The following is a 23,338-nucleotide window of genomic DNA, read 5'->3' on the forward strand; positions in this document are numbered from 1 at the left end:
CTCCCTCTCGTCTTCATCACTCCATCTCCCCGTCCGACTGTTCGAACACTGCTGCACTACGCACACACGCGTCGTAGCTACATCTTGATATACTGAGCGATGGCACCTGGACGTTCAATCTCTCGGATCTACGCCGACGCGAACGAGAAGTTTGGACGAGTTTGGTGGGATTACGATGTTCTCGCCGTCGCATGGGGAGTTCAAGACAACTATGAAGTCGTTCGTAAAGTTGGTCGAGGGAAAGTACGTCCCCCGTCCCATCTCCCTTTGCCCTCAACTCTGTCTCTCTCCAAGAATCGAAGCTGATCTCCGTCTCATCTTGCGTGAATATGAACGTGAATAGTACTCTGAAGTATTCGAAGGAGTCAACGTTCTAAACGATTCGAAATGCGTCATCAAAGTCTTGAAACCGGTCAAGAAGAAGAAGATTAAGCGAGAGATCAAAATCTTGCAGAATTTGGCTGGGGGACCGAACATCGTTAGTTTGTTGGACGTTGTAAGGGATCCTCAGGTGCGTCCACGTTGCAATCTCGGAGATCTGGTCTTAAAGCTGATCTATCTGATCATCATCGATGCACGAACCAGTCTAAAACTCCTTCAATCAGTTAGTCCTGAGTTTCTATCCTCTCGAAGTAGCTCGGGAATAACGTTGTCTTCTTCTGCAGTCTTCGAACACGTCAACAATACCGACTTCAAAGTCCTCTACCCGAAATTCACCGATTACGATGTCGTGAGGTCTCCTCTCCCCTCTCGGCTCCTTCTTTTCGCTTCCTTCTCACTGACGCTCTTCGAATGCGTAGCGTTACTACATCTACGAACTCCTCAAAGCTCTCGACTTCTGCCACTCGCGAGGGATCATGCACCGCGACGTGAAACCTCACAACGTAATGATCGATCACGAGAACCGCAAACTACGATTGATCGATTGGGGATTAGCCGAGTTCTATCACGCCGGTACAGAGTACAACGTCAGGGTAGCTAGTAGGTACTTCAAGGGTCCGGAATTGTTGGTTGATTTCCAAGGTCAGTTACTCGCTCTCCTCAATGTGGTTGTAAGAGAAAACTTTAGTTGACGAGAGAGGTCTAACGAACAGAATATGATTATTCACTCGATATGTGGAGTTTGGGTTGCATGTTCGCTTCAATGGTACGTCTGAACGCTTGTCTTTCTCTCATCCGAGGATGGAAGAACTAATAAGTCCTTTGTTCGTACGCAGATTTTCCGTAAAGAGGTTCGTCTCACTCGTTACCTATCTTTCGACTAGATGGCACTCGTTCTGTCGCTGACTCCTTTCCTCGTCTTCTCGCTCTCATAGCCTTTCTTCCACGGTCGAGACGTAAGTTCCCTCAAAACTCGCTTTCTCTTCTGCGACTCGAAAGTCCCGATCTAACGAAACACTCTCACACGCTGTTCAGAATTACGATCAACTCGTGAAAATCTGCAAAGTTCTCGGCACGGATGACCTCTACGCTTACCTCGAAAAATACGACATCGACCTCTCTCCCGAATTCGACGACATCCTCGGTCGATTCGCGCGTAAACCCTGGGCCCGATTCGTTACTTCGGAGAACCAACGATACATTTCGAACGAGGCGATCGATTTCTTGGATAAATTGTTGAGGTACGATCATCAGGAGAGGTTGTTGGCGAAAGAGGCTCAAGGTCATCCGTATTTCAAACCGGTGAGGGAGGAGGAAGAGAGGAGGGAGAGAGAATTGGCGGCGAGTCAGGGAACGGGAGAGGCAAAGTAAGGGGGGGAGTGAGACGGTTCTAGGTTTTCGTTTCTCGAGCGGTTTCCTTCTTTCTTTCATTCAGGGTTCATTACCTCGCTAAAGCATCATCCCATCCCACTCTCTCATCTCTCATCTCATCGTCGTGTCCACCCTCACCCGCTACTCTATTCACTCTACTTTTTCTGCTTGTAATCCGATTTGTGTGCTTTTTTGCTAGATCTCATCTCACCTCTGCTGTTCTCATTCGTCGCGAGAGGGTGACTTTGACGATAAGATGCCCGCCGGCCCTACCCGATACGACTGAGTGGCAGAAAACCTTGCCACGCGACGAAGAGGCTTTGACGACTCGAACGACTCAAACGCCTCAAACGAGGATGATTCCCTCGCACTCTGCAAGTACAGAAATTGACGGTCCCTCGATCCGCACGCCATTTCGGATTCAAGGAGATTCCGGCCAGTGAGGCCCGACAGGTAGGTGCGATCCAACTCAAGTTGAGCTCGAAGGTTCCAACAAACCCTTCTTTCGCTTCGCCATCAGACTTTCTGCACTGTCTGCGGCGGATACGTCCACGATCTACTCATCTATTGCTCTCTGGTGGGATCGTCCAACTGTGGCGCAGCGTCCGGGGACAAGACTAGGCGGAAAATCGAGCTCAATTTCAGAGGTCCGAGTCGTTTGTTCGTTTGCGAAACTCCCAAAGTCTCACTCTTGCTGTTCTGCTCTTCGTTGACCTTTGCGCTGATACCCGAATGTCTTCCGCCGCCTGCGATCCAAGCACTCGTGGTAGATTCCCACGAGCGAAGGTGAGACTCAAGACTGACTCCGCTCCTTCTTTCTCCCCTTTTTTTTTGCGGACATCCGGCCTCCGACTTCAGGCGTGTTACTCGATCTTCGACCTGCTACATACCCGAACGCCTCGGCCACAAAAATCGAGATCACTCAACCGAGTCGACCTCCGGACTTCACTCTCTTCCGCTCATTGCTCTCAACTCACGACAGCTCTGAACCCAAAAGCTCGCAATATAGCGCCAATCCACCTCTCTGTCGATAGCCCGACACGCTGGATTGAGGAGTATCATCTCCTCTCCTCCTTGATCTTTCCGATGCATTCTAACCTCCGACTCCTCCTTATCGGCCTCCTCCTCGGTCTCCTGAGCACCTTCTACCCCCTACTTCCCTCCTACCTCCCCTCCTCGATCTCTCGTCATCTCCCCTTCCTCTCCTCGTCTTTCCTCGACCCGTCCCTCTCCCAAACCTGGCAATCCGTCCAACGGTACCAACACCGAACGCCCATCCTTCAAAACTACGATCATAGTCCCGAATCGAAATGGGAAGAGGAGGTGGAGAGACAATTGAGGTTTGGGAGTAAAGAAGGAGGGAGGGAAATGGAGAAGGAACTAAAGAGGGTTAGGAGAGAGGTAGAGAAGAGAACTCAACAGGCTGGGGTCGAGAATGTCGTTAAATCTAATTTACCGGTTTATTGGATTGAACACGGTGAGACGAAGCGAAAAGTAAAGTCGGATTTTCTGGATTCGAAGAAAACTGACTAGCGGTATTCGTCTCGCAGATTTGGATCTTGCTTCCCTAGAGGCAGTGGGAACGGAGATCAACTCGCTAATTCCGCTCTCGGTACTCGTCGTCTACACAAATCCGTTCGTCTTCTCCTCTCTCACAAGCTTTTCATTTTCTAACTCCGTATCCACTCGCAGTGAAAGCTCGACGCGGCACTTAACCCTCTCTACCTCCTCCCTCCTCTCCTCTTACTCTCCCTCTCCACGTCTCGTTCAATCCCTCCTCACCTCTTTCTCCCAAGCCTCAATCCCTACCGTTTCATCCTCCCTCCTCCGTCCTCCCTCTCACCTCGACTCTCTCCTCTCCTCCCTCAATCTCGACAAGGCGATCAAACTAACCCTCTTGAGCGTTCCTGTGGACTCAAAAGGACAGGGGGAGGGGTGGAAGAAAGAAGAATTATGGGAAATTGGGGAAGTTCTCCACGGGTTCAGACACCAACACCATCATCACCATCATGTAAAGAATCCGAAATCACGCCAACAAGAGGAAGAGGAGGAGGAGGATGAGGGACCGTTCGCGATTGCGAGAGGGAAAGGAAGGAAGAAAGAAGAGAACGATGCGTTGGAATTGAGTAAGAGAACTGTTATCATTTCGGTTGGATCGATTCCTGTACGCTGCTCTCGTTCTCTTCGTCGCCACTTCGTTGGAGCTAACTCAGTTTGCGGGAACAGACTTCTTCCGGTTTCGCTCCCGCTCTTCATGAGGTCCTCGAGCATTCGACCTCTCACGCTCGTTCCCTCTCCCTCTCGGCTCTCTACTCGAGCACTTCCGGTCAGAAACCGACGAACACGATCAAGGACGAAGGCGTTGTCGGGTTGATGGTCGCGGTCGAAGCGGCGGGAGAAGGTGAAGGAGAACAGCTTGAAAAAGGGATCTGGAGGTTTGGAGGGTTACCGATACGATAGATACGATAGAGCTAATGGCAATAAGTTATCGTTGAAGTTCTTGATGGTCTCGATTCGAGAGAGATCAATATGGAAGTGGCGAACAGCAGGGCTGGATCAAAGCGAGACAGCTAAGCAACGAAACGATTGCTGCTCGCTCTAACGATGAACTATGTCAGCGAGAACTCGAGGCCATGACAGACGAGAAGAACAGGTCGCATTGTCGAATCATTTGAGGCACAAGCTCCAATGTCGAGGGGAGTAACTATTCGTGAGAACTGGCTGACTCGGCACGGTAGATTCTCGAAATCTGATGAAGCCGCCCAAACGATACTCATGAGAGGGATGAAAAGTGGAGACAAAGTATTTCAAGACACGGCGTAAAATGAAGCGGAATGTCAAGTAAAGCGGAATGCAACTGTTTTACCACGGGATTCAGCAGACAGCTCAACTAGAAAGAATGGAGAAGAGAGCACTCACATGTTCGATGATTCCCTGTTGTTTTATTCATTCTCGTGTTCTCCTCCCGAACCCTGATCGGATTCGTCACTCTCTTCTTCCTCTTCCTCTGTTCCATAGCATTCTAAATCTGTCTTAAACCTTAATCCGTACACGTAGCATCCAGCCACGAGTCCAGTACCACCAACTCGATCCTTGAACCATTTGAGCTTGTCGCAGTCGATATCTTCTTCGAGACTGATTTCGAGTCGATTAATGTCGAACCCGTGTTTCTCGGCGATGGAGAGAGCATATTTCAATGGTTGGAGGCGCCCGTTGTAGTAAAGATCTCCGACCGCTCGGTTGTAGCATTCGACAATTTGGAATCCGAGGCCTTGAACGAGTTCCGAAAGATTGATTTCGACGGTAAGACCAGCTGCTCGAACTTTATCCTCCAGATCGATGACTTCCTGAAGGGTATCCGAGAGAGTTTCGCGCCAAGGTAAATCGAAATCCGTCATGTCTGAAAGATCGTCCACGTTTTGAAGGAGGGAAAGAGTATCGTGATTGATTTTGTACATCCAGGTTTCGTGAGTCCATTCCTCCTCCGCTTCGTCAAAGTCAAAGTATTTGTGGCTTCCGTCGATGCCGAGGTACGCGCGGGTAAGCTTCCATAGGTGCGGAAGGCGGCCGAGACCTGAGAGGAGCTCGTCGAGATCTAGATCCTGTTCGTAGTAGCCAAGGCCGAGAGTGACGAGTTTAGGAACATCGAGGAGGTAGGATTGGAGGCGCTCAGAGGTGAAGGCAGGGTCGAGATAGAGATGTCGAAGATTCGAGAATTGGGGAAGAAGGTGATCGATCGACTTGCTCGAGAGATCAGGTTTGCTGCCTCTGAGTCGGAGAGAAACGAGTCCGTGACTGAGACTTGCGAAGAGTGAGAGGATGTTGGAGTCTTCGAAGACCAGCACGGGTACAGAAGAGAAGGAGGCCGAAGGGAAGCATTGTAGAAGTTGTGCCGGAGTTGGTACGCGGCACTCGAATCGAATGGCAACATGCAGCACCTGAGTAGCTGGAATCCACCGATCGTCGTCGTAGTCCATCTTATATGTGGAAGGTCGAATCCAGTCTATTTCGACAAGGCGGAGGGTCGGAATTTGACTCAACCACTTGACTGTCCAAAAGTTGAGAAAAGTGTTGGGGAGCCGGCAAATACGAAGGGAGGGTACGAATTGGAGGAGATCGGGTTCATTCCTGAACAGAGTGAGGCTTGCTTCGTCGTTCACATCGAATCCCATTTCGACGAGATTCGGCAATTGGCGTAATATGCGTTCGCGATGGGGTTTCGATGGTTCGACGCCTGGGACCTTCCATACGAGTCTTCTGGCGAGTTGACCTTTATCGGGGCGAGCTTCGACCGTATGGCGGAAACGGGTAGTGTTGCGCGCCGCTCTGAAGATGATGGTCTGATAAATCGCTCGTTCCTGCGACCGTAAAAGCCCCTTTGATACCGGACGAGCCGTTAGGGTCAACGTCGAAGCTGCAAACTCGAAGATGAGGTCGAGGAGTTCGACAGGCAAGCGACAGAGGTGGTTCACATTCTGTCGTCCGAGGAGAAGCGAAGTAAGCTTAAGGAGAGCATGCCTGTCGAGGAAAACTCTCACTCCTCGAGACGGAAGTACTCCCGGAAGAACTCCTGATGTTGGCCCGATACGTCGTTGATCAATCTAAGATGTTCAGACAAGCGATCAAGTCAGAGTGAGTGACGGGAGCGGGACTTCACTGACTGTATAGACATACCGAAGAGCTCATTCACTGAACTTCCAGCACTCCAGAGGCGATGGATTGGCCCAAAGATGAAGAGTTCCGATGAGAGAAGTTGAATGACGGTTCGTTCCCGGTTCGGACTGAACTCGATGCGCTGGCCCTTTGATGGATGGCGAGAGAATTGCTGATGTGATTCAAGTGCTCAAAAGAGGGTGTTTGAAAGATTGGTGAAGAATGAGAGGCGAAGAGAGATCTCGGGCACAACTCTCCCCTCTTCACTCTCTTGCTCCCCCTTCGAGTAGCTCGTTCACTCTCGTACGATACGCACAGCGCGATCATGAACTTCCCGCAACTGAAACGTCGATTCTCTGGCGACTCTACCAAACTCTCCTTTGCGCTGGAACTGCTCCATTCGACCTGAAAAAGCGTTGAAGCCATACAGAGGTACATTTAAGCAACTTGAGAGAGTTCAGCAAAAGCAGGTGAATGGTGAGCGCAACAAAGTACCGTAACCGAACGAGACGAGTCCTAATCTCTGTTTCTCTCGCTCCCGAACTCTGCCGTGCTATCTCTCCTCTCGTACCGCGATTCTCGGCTGTGCAATGGTATCTCAATCGTTTACTGGGGGCCGTGCAGAAGAACTACAACGACGAATGGAATGCGCAGAGGTTCGCAAGAAGAAAATCGGCAGTACGTCATCCGATTTCGTGACTGGTTTCTCAGGAGATTCAGCAAGCGAGTCACGGCCTGAAAGACGTAGAAAAGCGAGTACTCACACCGTCGCTGACTCCTCATCCTTCATACAGCAGACAAACCGCTTTTCGCTGGGTACTAATCCGAGTTGGAGTTCGAGTCATCGCTCTCTTCCTCCTCTTCCTCCGACTCCTCGTCCTCCGCGTCCACATCCCTATCTACTGCCCTGCCCTCTTCGCTACCCTCACTCCCTGAATTCCACGAATCATCATCTTCTCCCCAATCCCCCTCTTCCTCCGAGCTCCAATACTCCGCCTTCGTCTTATACTTCAGTCGAGTTCCATACGTCCACGTCCTTCCAAGGCCCTTGATTCCCTCATTACCCATCCAATTTAACTTTCTCCCATTTGAATGCGTACTCATCGATTGATTTTTCGAGATCGATTTCGAAGAGTCGTTCGATTTCTTCGAGTTTGTGGGCTTCGATGAGGGAAAGAGCGTACTCCATTGGACGTTTAGACCCACGGAAACAGAGTTCTCCAACGGCTCGATTGTAAGCTTCTAATACTTGACTTTTGAAGACTGAAACGAGTTCGTCGAGGTTGCTCTTCACTACGAGACCGAGTTGTCGAGCTTTCTTTTCCATTGAGATGAGTTGTGGTAAGACGTCCGAGATTGCCGAAGGCCAAAGGAGAGACCAGAAACCCCACATTTGGGAGAGGTTCGTGATATTTTTCAGCAGGGAGAGGTTACCGTGCATGTAAGGATTATCTCGATCCCTCGCCTCCTCTTGAGCTTCTGTGATATCGAATTCTCGACCGTGGGTGATATTCAGGTACATGAGAGTGAGAGTACGGAGACAGGGGAGATGAGAATCGAGGTTTGAGAAGAGGAGGTCGAGGTTTGGAGTTTGATCGTAGTAGGCGAGACTGAGGGAGGTAAGGTTCGAGAGACTTAGGAGATGGGTTTGTAGAGAAGGAGAGACGAAGCGCGGGTCGAGGTGAAGATGTCGGAGATTCGTGAGTCGAGGGAGGCAATGATCGATTCTGTGGCTAGGATAATCGTGTTTGGGACTTCCGAGTTGGAGTGAAACGAGTCCAGAGTCGAGAATATTGAAGAGAGGAAGGATGTTACCGTCGTAGTCGAGGAGGACGTCGACGGAAGAGATGGAAGCTGAGGGGAAAAATTGACGAAACCGAGACGGGGTCGCAGATCCGTGACCGCCGCCATAACGGATCACGATCTGTTGTACTTGACGAGCTGGTTTCCATTCACGTACGTCCTTCTCCTCCTCCTTGTTGGCGTGTAGGATTGGGGCGGTTTCGACGGTTCGAAGAGTCGGAATTCGACTTAGCCAGTCAACGGTCGACGAGTTGAGATGGTACCCAGGGATCCGGCAAATTCGAAGAGAGGGTAGTAGCTGGAGAAGATCAGGTTGCGCCTTGAACTGAGAGATGGTCGTATAACTGTGCGAGTTGAAATCAATCTCGACCAGGTTCGGGAGACGCCGCAAGAGACTTCTGTGGTCGAGCGGTCCTTTGAGCGAATAATCTTCGACGCCCAAGACGAGTATGATTGCGTATTGACCTTTGTATGGTTGAGCTTCGAGAGTCTGAACGAGTTTCGACAACTTTTGCGGCTTTTTCAGATTAATCGTTCGGTAAACGGCTCGTTCTTGAGAGAACAAAAGCGCTTTCGAGATTGGACGAGCCGTGATCTTCGATTCCGATGCGGCGAGTTCAAAGATACGATCGAGGAGTTCGCCAGGCAAACGAGAGAATTGATCGATTCCACTCTGTAGTCGGCAGAGAGCGAGGTCAGCTTCAAGTTTCCTCGTATGGGCGCACATCAATTCACTTTGTTGACTGGTACGAAAGGTGTACCGGACCATTTCGGGGCAAGTCTTCGTTCGATCTAAAAAGATGAGAAACAAACGAAGCAGTCATGTCAGCGTTTGCAGCAACATTGGGGCTCGGCGATAGGTGGACGTACAGTATCGTCCATTGTATGTGTATGGGCGCTCGTGAGGTGACTTGCGATCTAGTCGAGGAGGGTAGAGAACAGACTTGAACGTTGAACGTTGAATGACGTCGAGCTAGTAATGTGAGATGCGCCTAGATCGGTAGCCGGAGAATTGAGGACTGCTTCGAGTATTCTGACCTGAGAGAATGACCGATGAATTGGCGGAAAAGAAAAGAACGGTAACTTTCGCACGCGTGAGAAACTTTCTCGCTTTCCTTTCCGTCCTCTACCGTCGTCGAGACCGGTGACGCTCCACGACGTACTTTGAGCGCTCCTCGACTTGGCGGTGTACCGAGAGCGAAATCCCTCACGTTGCGAACCTGATCGAAGAGGGAGAGTGCAAAGTGCGTTGCGATGTCGGTGATTGTTGCAGAGATTAAGCAAGAGAGAGAATGAGGGGAGATGATGTAGAACAAATAGAAGAGAGCGGGAGAGCAAGAAGTACAAACGTAGGAAAATTACAAAGTTTTCTCGAGAGAAAACCGAACGATAGCCCCTCCTTCTCCGTCTCCTCTTCCCGTCCTCCTTCGCTCTCCAGCTACTCTTCCTCTCCTAGTTCCGAGTCGATTCTTGATGAGGTCTATTGAGGTGGTGTTGAGGTAGATTCTCCCGCCTTCGCTCCCTCTGCTCCTCCCTCTGCTGCCTTCGCTCCCTCCGCCTTCGCACTCCCTCCCAATTCAGCCTCTATCCGTTCTTTAGCCCTGAAGATCTTCGACTGTAAGTAATGACTCGAATGAGGTTTCCCTTCGGCCGTTAAAGGTTTATTCGCTTCGAATAAGTAATCGAAATTCTGTTTCACGGTTGCGAGTCGAGGAGAGGATGCAGGGAGTGGGAGGTGGTTCTCGTCAGCTAGTATTCACTGTGAGAGGAATAGGGGGAGTAAAGGAGACGTACTTTTAGCATTTGTTGTAATTCCGAAGCTCCCTCCTCCTTGAACGCCGCCGAAGGTTTCTTAATATTCAGAATGTTCGCAGCTTCATCCAATGTCATTCCTAGTTGTCTCGAAACTTGATCGACTCCTGCTCCTCCTCGGGAAGTTGAGGAACTTGATCCTCCTGCCGATTCACTCGCTCGTGCATCTACAACCGCCCGACGAGTTAGCAGCAGGACAAGAGAAGGAGCAAGATGTGACGCACTACGAGCAGCTTGTCGCCAGGCTTGTACGAAAGCTTTCCCGAGAATTTGGGAGCCGAGAATAACGACTTGTGCTAACACTCGGGGTGCGCTCTATTGGACGGAACGATCTGATGAGCTTGCTCCTACCGTACAGTCCAGAGGAGAGGGCTTACCATGTTGATGCGAGGTGGAGAGATGAAAGATCGAGGTCAAAAGTTTCGAATCAACTTCTTGAGATTTGATTGAATACGAATTGAGCAAATATGATTCGCTTTTGAAACTGCCTTTGACATGCTACGTGGCTTATAGTGGCGACTAGTAAGGAGTTCACGAAGCCTCTCGAGTTGGAGCGACAGCACAAAGGCAGAGTAAGATAGTTTTGCAATTTTCAAAATTCTAGAAATCGACTCGTTCTATAGCTCATCGTGCTTTCCCTCGTCTCCCTTCTCCACGGACTCTCGCTCATCATGTATACTCCCACCCTTCGCAGCCGGCATCCATTCCTTTCCCCCATTCGTTCTCCCCTTCGTCGCCATCGCGAAATATTCTTGAACCAAATCCGCCGCTGCCATCGCCGTCAATTCCGCGTTCGTATCGTACGCCGGGGAGACTTCGACGATATCAAATCCTACGAGGTTGAGCGACGAGAGACCGCGGAGAATCGCTTTCACTTCCCGAGTTGTCCAACCTCCAGATTCGGGAGTTCCAGCTAAACGCCAATGCTCTTCGTCAGTGACCGCGGTCGGCGACATCGAGGGGGAGAAGTAGAGGGACGTACTAGCAGGAGCCATACTAGGATCAATCGTATCGATATCGAAACTCAAATAAGTCGGAGTATTCCCAACTCGCTTTTTTATCTTCTCGATAATTCCCGACGGTTTCAATTCGTCAATATCGTCCGTCGTCAAGAGTTGGAATCCGACTTCGACGTCGTTCGTGAGATCTTCGAATCCGGAAAGTCGAGTACGAATACCGGCGTGAATCGAAGAATTTGCAATGAGTCCTTCGTGGAATGCTTTCCAGAAGAAAGTTCCGTGAGTCTGCAAGAGAGGACGTCAGCGATTAGTATGGAGAATGTCAGAGAGAATGCTCACGATCTGGGATTGAGGACTCGTTGCTCCGTTGTAACCGGTTCCAACCCTGCGAATTCATGAAAAATCGTCAATAATCGCTCTATCCGAATTGCAGGAAACGACGAGACGACTGACCAAGTATCAAGATGAGCGTCAAAGTGAATAACCGAGATCGGACCATACACTTTATTGAGTGAGCGAAGAATAGGTAAAACGATTGTATCTGTTCTCGAAAGTCTCACCCTTCTTCAGCGTCTCTGCTTCCTGTAAAGGTGCCAATGAAAGACGAAGACTCACGATCACCTCCCAAACTGATAATCTTCGGATGTTCCCTCCCATCCCTCGCAATCCTTTTCATCCCACCTCTCTCCTCGGTCCATTCTGTCGCAACCTCTCTCCCCAAAATCTCATCGTACGCCGTCTCGATCTGATCCAACGCCAACTCGTTATCATAAGGACTAACTGGGATATCACCACAATCCAAGAACTTTGGTCCCGCGAGCAAAGGGTTGAAATTCCATGGAATCGAATACGCTCGATTTGCGGCGTGTCTCCTCGAACCTTGGCGGATCGCGTTTGGACCGAATCGAGCTCCAGGTCGGAATGAGACGGACGTGTCGAAGGGGATTCCGAGGATGATGATGTCGCCCGTAGCGGAGGAATCAACGAGACATTTTTGGTGTTCGAGGTGAGCGAACGTTGTAATTCCAGAGAAACTCAGGTCCATAGAGGAGGCAGAGTACTTCTCCTCTATGTACGACGTTCGTGTCAGCTTGAACGGGCCGTGAAGGGTAGGGAAGAGTGGATGAACAGGTAGGGAGAGAAACTCACGCCAAAGGTTGCTACCGTGTGCATGCACACATGCTGTACTCGCTAACGCTGTTAGTGTTAGAGCCTTGAACATCGTATGAGTCGTTGCGGCGGGCAGAGGGAGAGGCGGAAGAGAAGAGAGAGTTTCGAGATCAAGGACGGCGGTCGAGGGCGGTTAAAAGATGGAGCCGCATGCATTTGACGATTCAAGCCGACCTATGAGCGACTTGAACCGACGGAGTGTGGACCGCCCGTGAGAGAGAAGCGAGAAAATCGATTCTCTTCCCAAAGCTCAACCTTTCGCATCCAGACGTCTAAGGAGTCACTCGCAACGACACACACAGAGAGTGGACCGATACGACAAGATTACCCAAATACAATCATCAAGCTAAACACAAAACAAAAGAACGACAAGTCCAAACACAACCATTGAAATCAAGCCTCAATCTCTTCTACAATATGCAGAGCTGATGCGGGTCCTTTATAGTTCCTCCTCACTTCGGCATACCATCCGATCGTTCCGATGAAGGCGAAAACGGCCGAAATCGCTGAAGTATAGTTCATGGTTGACGGCGTCACGGGCACGTAGTTCGGGATGCAGAAGAGGACGCAGATGAAAGGAATCTGGACGACAACACAAGGGTCAGTACGTGCTCGCATGAAGGAGAGAGAGGAGGTCAAGGGAGGACTCACATAGAGGAGAGCAACGATGTTACAAAATTTCGCGAGAGCGTTCGGCATCCTCCAATAAGCGGGAGGGAGCAAGTCTCGACGAAGGAAGACGAGAAGGATCGGAATGAAGTAAGAGACGAGGTATCCGATCGTTGTGAGTTGGAAGAATGCGAAGAAGATCGTTTCGGATCCGAGGTAGATCAAGCCGAGGATTGCGGGCACGACACTTTGAAGGACGAGAGCGTTGAGAGGGACCTGGAAGCGATGATTGACTCGTTTGAATCTGCGAAGAGCCGAATGATAATTAGTTTCCGACTTGCGATCGACGGGATTCGAGAGAGACCGAGCTTACACGAACGACAACGGGAAACCTCCGTCTCGAGACATCGACCACACGGCACGAGAAGTGGCACAAACGATACCTGTCAATCGAAACTCTAGTCAGTCGGAATCCCGGAGTTTTGACTGAGTCGAGGAAAAACAAACCAATGCAAGCGAAAGCGAGGATCAAGAGGTTGAAGCAGTAAGCTGCAGTCGCACCGTGGAGACCGAAAGAGTCCTAGAGTATCGAACGATGAGCTCACGGACGACTACCGGATTACGGTGAACGGATGAGAACTCACTTGGAAGATTTGAATCGTCGGAACAAACGTCGGCGTGTTGATGACTCGGTCGACGTCGGGGATACAGAATAGAAGCGCAATGATGTAGCAGAATCCGACGATTCCGACGATCGAGACTCCTCCGACGATTGCGATGGGTGCCAAACGACCGGGATCGAGAGCTTCTTCGCAAAGGTGAGTCGAAGCGTCGTATCCGATGATCGTGAACGAGGACTGCGCGACGGTGAGAGAGATGAGTTGAAGCCCAGATAGCAGAAAACGAGAAGCGAGAGAGAAGAGGTCTCACCTGCAGAAGACCGAGCAAGAAAACGAATCCCTTACTGCTCCATCCCGTTTCGTTCAAGAATCCAGTGAAGACGAATTTGGGCGTCGCTTTGACGGGTGCGCAAGCAGCGAGAGCGATGATAGTAGCGACGACGGATGAAACGTTGATGATGGCGAAAGTGATAGTCATTCGATCGAGAATTTTGATGAGGAAGACCTATCCGAGCTCACCATCCGGCATCAGCTCGACTCTATCTCATTAAAAACCTTGAATAGGAGAGACGACTCACGTTGATCAAGAAGAACAGGAAGACCATTCCGAGGTAGAGCAAAACGAGATGCCACGGTTGTTGAACGTAGTCCGGGTGATAAGCGACGACAAGACCCAAGACCCCCGACGCGAAGATGTATTCACCAGCGGCTAAGAGAGCCCATCCTCCGCAAATGTTCGACCAGACGGTCCAGTATGATAAGCACCGTTTCCATTTCTCGGGAGCGAATTGATAAGCCCAGAACGCTTGACCTGTTGTGAGGGTCGAAGTGGAAGAGAAGTTGAAAAGAATCGGCGAGCGGTGAGAGGTGAGAGGCGATGAGACGAGAGAGGAGGGTCGGAAGGAGGAGGGCAGATTATTCGCCGTCAGTATCGCGGATCGAGAATGCAAGCTACAAAAGAGACTCACCGGCAGCATGAGGATACGCCGAGCACATCTCGCCTAAAGAGGCAGCAACCGCAAGAGAGATTATCGAGACTGCGAACTACGTGAAGAATAATCGATACCGTCAGCAAAGAAGAAAATGCAATCGGTAACGATAATTCTCGACGTACCCAACCCCATAGCACAGCAATCTACATTGCGAACATCAATAAACGTAAAGGAGTCAGCTTGACGCAACGCGAGATGGTCAAAGGGAGAGACGAACCGGCCCGCCTGAGTTTAAAGCCGTTGAAATCGATCCGTTAATCGCCGTTGTCGGTGCCATATTTGCATATGATAGTCCTACATTCTTAGAGATGTCAGACGGGTATCGACGACGAGCGAAAGTGATTGCAAAGCTGAAGACGAACCGAGAAGAGCCTGCGAACAATTTCACCGTCAACACTCAACATCGGAAACTTGCATCTAAGAAGAAAGACTTACCCATACTCCCATCGATACTTTCAACTCTCTCGAATGTCCCGTCAATTCTTCAAGCGTAATTCCAGTTCCTCCAGGAATAGCTACAACCTCAACTCGATTCTGATCCTTTTCCATACTCGGCGTGCGTGACTTCGTAGACTCGAGTGAAGAGCTCATCTCTAGCTCGAGAGATAGTGTTGAAAGAGGAACGAAAGAGAGAAGCCGCCGAGATCAGATTTCGAGAGAGATGAAGCGATAGATAGCGGGAAAGCGGAGGAGGGGAGATGAGTTTTTAACCGCCGAGGGCGCATGAGTTCTCTCTAAGCGAACCGCCAGCGACAAACTCGTGAAATTCGAGAACGCGGGGGCTATCTTCCCAAATCGACTCGAGTTCTTCTCGCCTATTGTTGGCATAGACGATCTCCTACCGCTCGTACGCGTGACTCGAGAATGAAGCTCAGCTCGAGGCGGATCGAAGAGCGGTAAAAACTTACTGTTGCGATCAGATTGTCCTTTTCGAGAGCGCGAGATAAGCAATTCCTGGGGTATGCAAACCGCCCAAATTGTCGACGAGGATCCGTGAGAGCGTCGGCTGGAGCTCAACATCTCGAAATCTACCGCTCTGCCGCTCTGCGCAAACGAGACGAGAAAGTCACCGGTTTCGAAAGATTCGAAGTGAAAGCTCACAACGAGAGAGACGACGACGAGGGTCAGAGGAAGCGATATCGAGAGCAGTCCCAGTCATTTGAACAAGCTCGGACGACGAGAGAAGGCGAACTGAGCAAACGATTCACTTGATTTTGATTAGCCGCGAAGAAATCAATCAAGCCCAATTGAGCGACCATTTCCACTCTTCGAGGATAGCATCCGGATCGACGAATAGCTTGCCGTCCTCAGACTAGACCAGCAATACAGTATTAGCTTCTATTTGGTCGAACCGGAAAGGAACGAGAAAACCTCACCCTTCGCCACGCTTCATCGACGAGAGCTCTCGATCTCTTCGTGTTGAGGAAAGCGAACGCTTGCATATGATGGTCGAAGACTCGGGCGGAACGCTGTCGATCGTTGAGTTGAGAGTGAGGTGAGGTGAGAGGAGTCGAGTTCAGATGCATCTGTAAGACGAATGCTCGACCGTCAGGATCGAATTACGAGATGACGATCAGAGGATGCTCTTACAATGTAGAGAGCGAAATGACACGAGCAAAGACCGGGAAGATCAGCAGCGACGATGGATTCGATCCTGTGGTAGAGAAGACACGAAGGCCGTCAGCGACTCGTCTCCGGATAGCCACTCGAGGGAGAAAGAACGTACAAGTTGAGCATCTTTCGAACGAGGAGCAAGACGGGGAGAGACCGCGGAGGCATCTCGCAAATCATTTGAAGATAGAGCAGTCCGCAGAGCCTGAATACCTCGTGAAAGTATCGGTGAGGTTCGAGATCAGGTCGCTCTGCATTGCGAGAACCACTCGTCAGAGGCAAAGAGGTCGGAGGAGAGAGGGTGAACTCACCGACGACGAAAGAATCGACTCTCGCTTTCTCCAATTCCAATTCTCCTCTCACGTCGTCGACCTTGCGCAAGAACGTCGACAACTCTTCTTCAGGGATCATTCCGCCACTTCGTTTCGTCGCTTCGTGTTTCTCCCTCGCGAGCGAAGTGATTCTTCCGATCAAGAGGAAAACAGCTGTGGGTGAGCCAGACTACGGAATCAGTACATTTCCGTGTGAAGTAATCGTGCTCGCTCACGTTCGGCGATTCCCATCAGAGTATCGAGAACTTCCTCGTCTTCCCCTTCTTCGATCATTTCTTCTCTTCCGTTCGTATCGACCGTACTGTTCTTCGAGCTAGCCGGAGTCGCGCCTTCAGTCGTCGTCGCAGGTGGTCGTAGAGAGCTATAGTCGAGTAGTAGACCGTGTTTCGAGGAGGAAGACGAGAGGACGTCGTGGTAGAGCAAATTGCGAACAAGTTGACGAGCGAGAGGTGAGCGACACTCAGAGAGCCCTCCGACAAGAGTGATCACTTGAGCAGCCTGTGAACGAATTCGTGAGCGACTCAAACCGAGTCGAGAGAAGGAAAAGACTCGTTTTACCTGTCTCAATCGTTCCCTCCATTTCTCGACATCTCCTCGACAAATCGCCGCCTGACACAACATCAATACTCCAGCAAGCACCGGTTCAAACTCGACGTTCTCTCCTTCCTTCTGCTTCCCCTTTGGTGAGCTTTCTCCTCGGTTCGTCGTTCTCCCTCTTTCGCTCTCTTCCTCCTCGTTAGCCTTCTTCCTCTCTAACCTCGGAATAACTTCCTCGAGTAATCCTTCCGCCAACGCTCCCAACTCATCACTCAAACTTCCCATCGCACTATGATTCCCTGCTCCTCCCGTCGCTGTTCCCGGTGGAGAAATAGAAGAAGCCGCCGCCAAATTCGCACTCGACCAACTCAAGATCGAATGCATCAAGAATGGGTTTCGATGAGCGTGTGGAATGAGGGAGAGGAACAGATTCGCGGATGCTGAAGTCGAGTTCCTACGAGATCGAGGAGGACGAGGAGAAGCTGGTGAGGAGGGATTCGAGGGCGTGGAAGAGGCGATTGAAACGTGTTGAGCGAGAGATGTAGTGTAATGGGAGAGGAGGTACGCTTGAGTGAAGGCGAAATCGGAAGAAGCGAGGAATGAAGCGGCTCGAGTCACGGCGGTCGGGAATCGTTTCGTCGTTGTCGTTGAGGAAGTCGAAGACGCGGCAGGAGATGGATTCTGAGGGGGTTGGGGCACGAGAGCTTGAGATTCTGTCAGAATTGGGGGGTTCGCGGCATGATTGAGAGTGAAGTGATCCAGAGCGTCCGGGGGCAAGTTGAGAACGTCAAAGTCGCCGAAAGAAGGGAACAAAGCTGAGAGATCGGGGTCGAATGGACGAGCTGGAGAAGGTGAGCGGGATCGAACGAGGGAAGAGAAAGTGAGAGGAAGATCGCCGTGGTTGAGCCACGATGTGATGTCGACATCGCTCAATTGAGGAACTCCTGCTCCTTCTTGTTCTTCCGTCGTTTGTCCGTTCGTATTCGTGTTGTTCGAGGTTGGATGAGGGATCAAATTTGTCTGTTCGATTTGGGGAGTAGACGGGGCGTTCAATTGAGGGAAAGAAGTTGTCCATCCGACGTCGCTCGGACCTGGTGCAAACGAGCCCAAGAAGCCAGTCCAGGAGTGATTCTGAGGAGAATGGTGGAGTTGAGGCATAGGTCGATCGTGAGGAGAGTAGTGAAACATTCCCGAGCTCGACGCTGCGAAACGACAAAATCGTCAACTCCGCTCAATGTGAAAGGGAGAGGATTGCGAGAGCTTACCTTGAGCTGGAGGCGGATACTCTGACATGCTCGAGATCAACCCCGCCGTCGCGAGTGCTTCCAATCCTTGCAAATCCTCTCCATTCTCGTTTCCAATCTCCATTTTCGCTCCTCCTTCCCCTTCATCCATCGGTCCCGATTTTCTCCTAACTTCTGCTGCCTTCCCGACCTGCTGAGTTCCTTCCTCCTGCTTCTTACTAGCCCTCTCCCGCTTCCTCTGCTCCCTCTTCTCTCTTCTCTCAATTGCAGCTTTCTCCTTATCTTCCCACTGACAATCCAACGCTAATCTCGAACATCCGTTACATTTCGGCCTCTGTTCGTCGCACCTCTTCTTGCGCGCTCGACAGGTCAGACAGCCGTTGCGAGTTCGAGTCTTTTTCTGTTTCATGCCGGGATTGCCGCTACTTGTGGAAGCATCTGGAGAGAGGGAAGATGTGGAGGCTGTTGGTGGAAATGGATAGGGCGGGACGGACATCGAGGAGAGGAGGGGAAGAAGTGAGAGAGTGGGGTTTTGTTGATGAAAGGATCTAGGGATCGTTCCAAGCTGGCCGCCGGCGGTCAAATGCTACGTGGTCCTTCTATGGATAGTTCTTGATGTTCTGAGCTTGCGGCTGTGCGAATTGAGTGAGGTGAAGGGAAGCGATAAGCTCTTGAGCTCGAGAAGAGCACTTTAACTTTCGCGACTCTCATTTACCGGTCCTCGAAGCCGAAGCAGATCAACGGTACGGAATCGATGCGAGTAATCCAGCTAAACGGAAGCGAGATCAAGCAAACAAAAAATTCATATTCACATTCTTATCGAAAAGTCCAGCTCAAAGCGAGTTACTCTGACTCTCCATCGTCTTCTGACTGTTTACACGGTATCGTAGCGTCACCTTCTTACGCCTTGGCGTAAACCCATTCCCTCTTCTTCTCCGTCTCCTCCTCCCACCCTTCCTTACTCTTAATTTTCTCTACCATATCCCCCTCAATCGCCTTCTTCGTTCCCTCCCTCGCACTGATCCTATCCATCCATTGAACGATGTTTGGGTAATCCTTCTCGAGGGAAGCCAACCCGAGCGAGTAAGGGTGGGCACGGATCCAGGGGAAAATGACAATATCCGCCTATTAATTCACAATGCCCTCACTATCAGCGACTGCTCTTGGCCGTGAAGAGAAGGTGAAGATGTTGAGAACGCACGTAGGAGAACTTCCCTTTCCCCTTTCCAACCAAATACTCTCGATCTCCTTGCGAAAGACGTTTCTCGTAAACGTCGAGAAGTCGAGCAGATTCTTCGAGGTAACGTTTCGCGGCATAGGGAACCTTTTCGGGAGCTGCATTCAAGAAATGACCGGCTTGTCCTGCGTAAAAGAGGGGAGAGAGAGGAAAGGAATGAGTCTCGAGGCTGAGGAGAACGGGACGGAGGAAAAACTTATCATAGGTCCGTAGCCACCGCTGATTACGATGAAGGTTTATCAAGGAGCAGGAGTGGAGGTGAGAGTATGAAAGGGAAGGGACGGGAACGGGGAGCAGAAAAAGAGAAGCGATAGAAAGGTCAACTCAGCGCTCGCCTTTGAGGACAGGGCAAACGAGCTCACTGTTGGAAGAATACCCAGTTGTACTGCACAACTCGAATCACTGAATCAGTTCAAGTTCGAAAGCTCAGATCACAGAAAGCCAGGGAAAGCTTACCATCTCCGTTTGATCCTCGAGGTTATCGAAATGCAACTTGTGTTCGGTATCGTACTTTTCGGCGATGTAACGCAAGATGGAACCGGTCTCCCAGATCGCGAGGTTGTTGTTGGATCGATCAATGACCTGTGTCGATTGAGCGCGCGAGGTTAGTCAAGGTTTCGAGTCGCTGTTGGCGAGAATCTCGGCGAGAAGCTTACAGCGGGAATACGGCCATTGGGGCAGATCTCGAGGAACCAAGGCTCTGCGACCCGAAATGTCGAGAGAGACAGAGACAGAGCCGAAAGATAGGTCAGTTTTCGACTTTGCGAAGAATGCTGTTCGACGACTCTACCGCACCTTTCTGTTCGTTCTTTCCGAAATCGATCGAGTGTTCCTTGAACTTGATAGGAGTTCCCAAAGCGTTCAATTCTTCAAGCGCAATGTTGACCTAAGCGTCGAGATCGCTATTTCGTCAGTCGGACGAGTCTACACTGCGCGATTCAAGGTGAAGCATTAAGCAAGCTCACCTTGAGACCGTTAGGAGTCTTGACCGAGTAGAAGTCGAGTCCTTCCGACGAAGCAGGGGGAGCAGAAGACATGTTGCGTGATTGAAACTGTTTGTTCGAGAGAGCGATAGATCGGTGAGCTAGTCGGGTAGAGGGGTAGATCGTCCGGGCAGTGGAGGATCGAAGCAGTGAAGTAGGGGTGAGGAACATGGAAGAGAGGAGAGGAGGAGCAGCTTCGGCCACGGAGTGGGGAGAATGACGATGACCGATCATTCGAGCTTACTTGATCTTCTGTTATCGCGTTATTCCGAGCGGCCCAGTAACGTCCTGCTTACTGTACTGCAACGGGTAACGAAACGATGAAGGAGGCGCGAGCTTGATCACTTATCACTATATTTCGAGGTCAGTCGGTCTACAGGCTACAAGCCAAGTCTGTACGCCATGTAGGGCTCCGCAGATGCTTCGACATCGTTGTGGAAACGTGGTGAAAGAGAGAGACCCAAACGAAATTTTTGTCTCTCTCCTCCCTCTCCATCACTTCGAACAGCCGATCTCGACTGATCTACCGTGTGACACCCTCGCCAGCACTACATTCCCTCGCTCGCGTCATGCGTCCTTTCCCACATCGATCCCGCTCTTTTCCGTCTTGATCAATCAAAATTCATTTTCCGACTCACATCCCACCTCACAGCACTCAGACGCCTGCCAATCGCCTCAGCTTACACCCTATGCACATGAACGCGCTACATGCCAAGGCTACCCTTCGGTCTCACCTTCCGCGTCGAACTCTTCCACCTGTAAGCTCCCCCTTCCTTCTTCTCTCTCTTATCACGACCAGCATCAAGGAGACGGACGAGGACAGCACGGAAACGATTACCAATTTAATTAGACTCGGACGGAGATCAGCGCTTACGAGCCTGTCCCACAATCTGACCGACAAAAACCACCTCATTCAGAACGAGAACAATGATCCACAATTACGATATACGATGGATGTAGCGAAGGAGGGAATTAGGTACAGATAACAGAATTGAAGGAATGTGTACTGACTCTTTCTCCTTCGCCTTTCGATAGGGTCGAAATCGTCTTCCCATTCGCTAGCTCAGACTGCAAACCTATGTTATCGCTCCTCGCTCCGGTGCAACCCTCTCTACCGCTCAGTCTCGATCCCCACATCACACGTCCACCGCTTCCTCCAACTCTCCCTCTTTTCACATCGAGCGCCGATCTATTTCGGCACTCTTCGACTCACACAAAGAGGGATTCCAGACGGTCGGGTTCTCTCGAACTCGAACTACAAGGCAAGCGAAGAATGAAGGAGAAACGTTCCTGACAAGGTTGAATTCTCCTCTCAAAGCGCATTTTATTTGCTTTCCCTTTTTCGAACCGCACGAGTTGCGATTTGCCTCCAAAGGGGAACTTCACAGGTGTGCAACATCATCTCTTTCCAACCGTTTGATAGTGTGAGCGTATTGGGTATGGGCTGTCGACGTCGTGTGCGGTCGGTGCAATTCGAACAATTCTTCGAAAACATCTTTACCTAAGCCTTGTCCTGAGCCTTGTCGTGCAGGATTGCGCTACGTCGCAGACGGTGGTGCGCGGGCTATCGAACAGACCAAGGGAGTAACAAGGCGGAGTGAACAGAGCGGCGAGGTGGACTCAGGAACAGAGAGACTTCCTCGATTTTCGCGACGTTCTCGGTGAGGTCGAAAGCTCTCTATCTCCTCTCGCGACACCTCTTGCTCGACGTCGGAAATCTCGTGAGACGGTTACAATATAACAAATATCGAAAATCTAGGGATGAGAAGAAAGAAAAAGCTAGTTGAAGCGGAACAGTTTCCCAACACGGCCGGACATGCGCTCACGTCGACCAGGTACAAAACGGGGATCAACTGCAGGAGGCCACTTGATGGACATGTCGGGATTCGCATCGTGTTGTAGGCCGAGAAGGGTTCCGTATTTTCGAGCGACAACCTCTAAGGAATCGAAATCGTCCTTCGCCTTCGCCACCTCGTCTTCGTGAAAGATGACCAACGGATTGCTGAAGAATTCCTCGATCGCTTCTCGACCCAGAGCTTCGACCTATGTAGACCGAGTCTTGTCAGTTCTGGCTCAAAGCTGGGAAGAGGACAAAGGAGACGCACAGTTGCTTGCATTCGAGTGAAAGGAGAGTAACGAGAGAAGAACCTCCTACATTCCTTTGATAGTGAAAAGATTACGAGATCGTTCTTATGGCTCTTGAAGAGACGGTCGCCAAGCTTGTTCAGATTGACAGGATCTATCGAAGCGGGTGTGATCGCGATTGTGGTTCAAAACGAGGCATTACAGTCAGATCAGAATTGAGCTCACCAAGCATGATCTGGAGGATTCGGTGTCTGTTGACCCATACTGCTGAGACAAGCCCTGGATCTAAACTCTGTTCCCCAAACTCGCCTGTCTCAACAAGATGTAGAAAGTCACGACAATCTGGCGGTGTTAAAGACTCGAAGTGAGCAAAGAAGCCCTCTTCAATGGGCCGCTGATCAGATGAGAGCATACTCGCATTTTGCAAGGTCTGTCGGTACCATCGGACAGTCAGGATTGACTGTATCTGAGTCGAGAGGATGAAAGCGGATTCACCGTTTTGCCAAAATACTCTTTCCTCCGTTTCGGAACGAGGGAGAGTTCGACGCTTCGCTTCCCATTCCTTGCCGGACTTCCAGGGCGGTCGCGGACAGCTATCTTTCTTCAAATGATCCCTGGCCACAAAGGACTCAGTACCGAGCTCCTGCATGCGGAAACTTTCAAGCTATTGTCAGCGATCTTACTCACGCTAGACAGCGTGCGCTTACCCTTTCGAAAAAGTCTCTTTCGGCAAGCAGGACCGCCTGCCACTTTGTCTTGCTCGCACAGTCGCGATAGTGAGAAAGGATTTGACGATAGTCGTTAGAAGCAGGTTTGCCCAAAACTGAAAAAGGAACGATGCGTCAAAATCCCTCCCTAGCTCGAGATCTTGAGCAAACTCACTGATCTGTTTCGCTACGGCGTCCGCGGCTTCTCGAAGCTTATTGATAGCATTGTATA

General features: G+C 50.6%; 10 protein-coding genes across 10 annotated transcripts; 2 read left to right on the top strand and 8 right to left on the bottom strand.

Moving 5' to 3' along the window:
* Positions 1-99: 99 nt before the first annotated feature.
* On the top strand, positions 100-1,752 carry JCM6883_006562 (casein kinase II subunit alpha/alpha'; the record flags this gene model as incomplete). Its single annotated transcript, XM_076629583.1, has 9 exons — positions 100-243; positions 344-511; positions 586-604; positions 666-730; positions 801-1,023; positions 1,095-1,147; positions 1,218-1,232; positions 1,317-1,337; positions 1,417-1,752. The coding sequence occupies 9 exons, from the start codon at positions 100-102 to the stop codon at positions 1,750-1,752; spliced, it is 1,044 nt and encodes a 347-aa protein (XP_076490210.1).
* Positions 1,753-2,838: 1,086 nt separating this feature from the next.
* Positions 2,839-4,212, top strand: JCM6883_006563 (uncharacterized protein; the record flags this gene model as incomplete). The annotated part of the gene is made up of 4 exons (XM_076629584.1): positions 2,839-3,229; positions 3,303-3,387; positions 3,445-3,916; positions 3,979-4,212. The coding sequence occupies 4 exons, from the start codon at positions 2,839-2,841 to the stop codon at positions 4,210-4,212; spliced, it is 1,182 nt and encodes a 393-aa protein (XP_076490211.1).
* Positions 4,213-4,694: 482 nt separating this feature from the next.
* JCM6883_006564 (uncharacterized protein) lies at positions 4,695-5,924 on the bottom strand (the record flags this gene model as incomplete). The annotated part of the gene is made up of 1 exon (XM_076629585.1): positions 4,695-5,924. One exon carries the CDS (start codon positions 5,922-5,924, stop codon positions 4,695-4,697), a length of 1,230 nt encoding a protein of 409 aa, XP_076490212.1.
* A 1,541-nt stretch (positions 5,925-7,465) lies between these two features.
* Positions 7,466-9,090, bottom strand: JCM6883_006565 (uncharacterized protein; the record flags this gene model as incomplete). Its single annotated transcript, XM_076629586.1, has 3 exons — positions 7,466-8,881; positions 8,944-9,000; positions 9,079-9,090. The coding sequence occupies 3 exons, from the start codon at positions 9,088-9,090 to the stop codon at positions 7,466-7,468; spliced, it is 1,485 nt and encodes a 494-aa protein (XP_076490213.1).
* A 598-nt stretch (positions 9,091-9,688) lies between these two features.
* On the bottom strand, positions 9,689-10,400 carry PAM16 (import motor complex subunit PAM16; the record flags this gene model as incomplete). The annotated part of the gene is made up of 4 exons (XM_076629587.1): positions 9,689-9,898; positions 10,003-10,187; positions 10,245-10,335; positions 10,398-10,400. The coding sequence occupies 4 exons, from the start codon at positions 10,398-10,400 to the stop codon at positions 9,689-9,691; spliced, it is 489 nt and encodes a 162-aa protein (XP_076490214.1).
* Positions 10,401-10,637: 237 nt separating this feature from the next.
* JCM6883_006567 (agmatinase) lies at positions 10,638-12,201 on the bottom strand (the record flags this gene model as incomplete). Its single annotated transcript, XM_076629588.1, has 5 exons — positions 10,638-10,933; positions 11,003-11,264; positions 11,319-11,364; positions 11,433-11,520; positions 11,595-12,201. 5 exons carry the CDS (start codon positions 12,199-12,201, stop codon positions 10,638-10,640), a joined length of 1,299 nt encoding a protein of 432 aa, XP_076490215.1.
* Positions 12,202-12,542: 341 nt separating this feature from the next.
* Positions 12,543-14,919, bottom strand: JCM6883_006568 (uncharacterized protein; the record flags this gene model as incomplete). The annotated part of the gene is made up of 12 exons (XM_076629589.1): positions 12,543-12,731; positions 12,801-13,062; positions 13,132-13,201; positions 13,266-13,338; positions 13,403-13,615; positions 13,689-13,883; positions 13,957-14,189; positions 14,347-14,422; positions 14,493-14,513; positions 14,588-14,664; positions 14,733-14,742; positions 14,806-14,919. The coding sequence occupies 12 exons, from the start codon at positions 14,917-14,919 to the stop codon at positions 12,543-12,545; spliced, it is 1,533 nt and encodes a 510-aa protein (XP_076490216.1).
* Positions 14,920-15,607: 688 nt separating this feature from the next.
* Positions 15,608-18,590, bottom strand: JCM6883_006569 (Zn(II)2Cys6 transcription factor; the record flags this gene model as incomplete). The annotated part of the gene is made up of 8 exons (XM_076629590.1): positions 15,608-15,682; positions 15,747-15,896; positions 15,961-16,024; positions 16,097-16,232; positions 16,293-16,466; positions 16,529-16,811; positions 16,872-18,052; positions 18,116-18,590. 8 exons carry the CDS (start codon positions 18,588-18,590, stop codon positions 15,608-15,610), a joined length of 2,538 nt encoding a protein of 845 aa, XP_076490217.1.
* A 404-nt stretch (positions 18,591-18,994) lies between these two features.
* Positions 18,995-20,368, bottom strand: JCM6883_006570 (glutathione S-transferase family protein; the record flags this gene model as incomplete). The annotated part of the gene is made up of 8 exons (XM_076629591.1): positions 18,995-19,219; positions 19,296-19,456; positions 19,528-19,550; positions 19,694-19,716; positions 19,788-19,913; positions 19,988-20,031; positions 20,127-20,217; positions 20,297-20,368. The coding sequence occupies 8 exons, from the start codon at positions 20,366-20,368 to the stop codon at positions 18,995-18,997; spliced, it is 765 nt and encodes a 254-aa protein (XP_076490218.1).
* A 1,725-nt stretch (positions 20,369-22,093) lies between these two features.
* JCM6883_006571 (uncharacterized protein) lies at positions 22,094-22,431 on the bottom strand (the record flags this gene model as incomplete). Its single annotated transcript, XM_076629592.1, has 2 exons — positions 22,094-22,357; positions 22,420-22,431. The coding sequence occupies 2 exons, from the start codon at positions 22,429-22,431 to the stop codon at positions 22,094-22,096; spliced, it is 276 nt and encodes a 91-aa protein (XP_076490219.1).
* Between the last annotated feature and the right edge of the window lie 907 nt (positions 22,432-23,338).

Source organism: Sporobolomyces salmoneus (genome assembly GCF_050403485.1).
Source record: "Sporobolomyces salmoneus JCM6883 DNA, S_salmoneus_JCM6883_v1_ctg6, whole genome shotgun sequence".
Lineage (NCBI taxonomy): Eukaryota > Fungi > Basidiomycota > Microbotryomycetes > Sporidiobolales > Sporidiobolaceae > Sporobolomyces > Sporobolomyces salmoneus.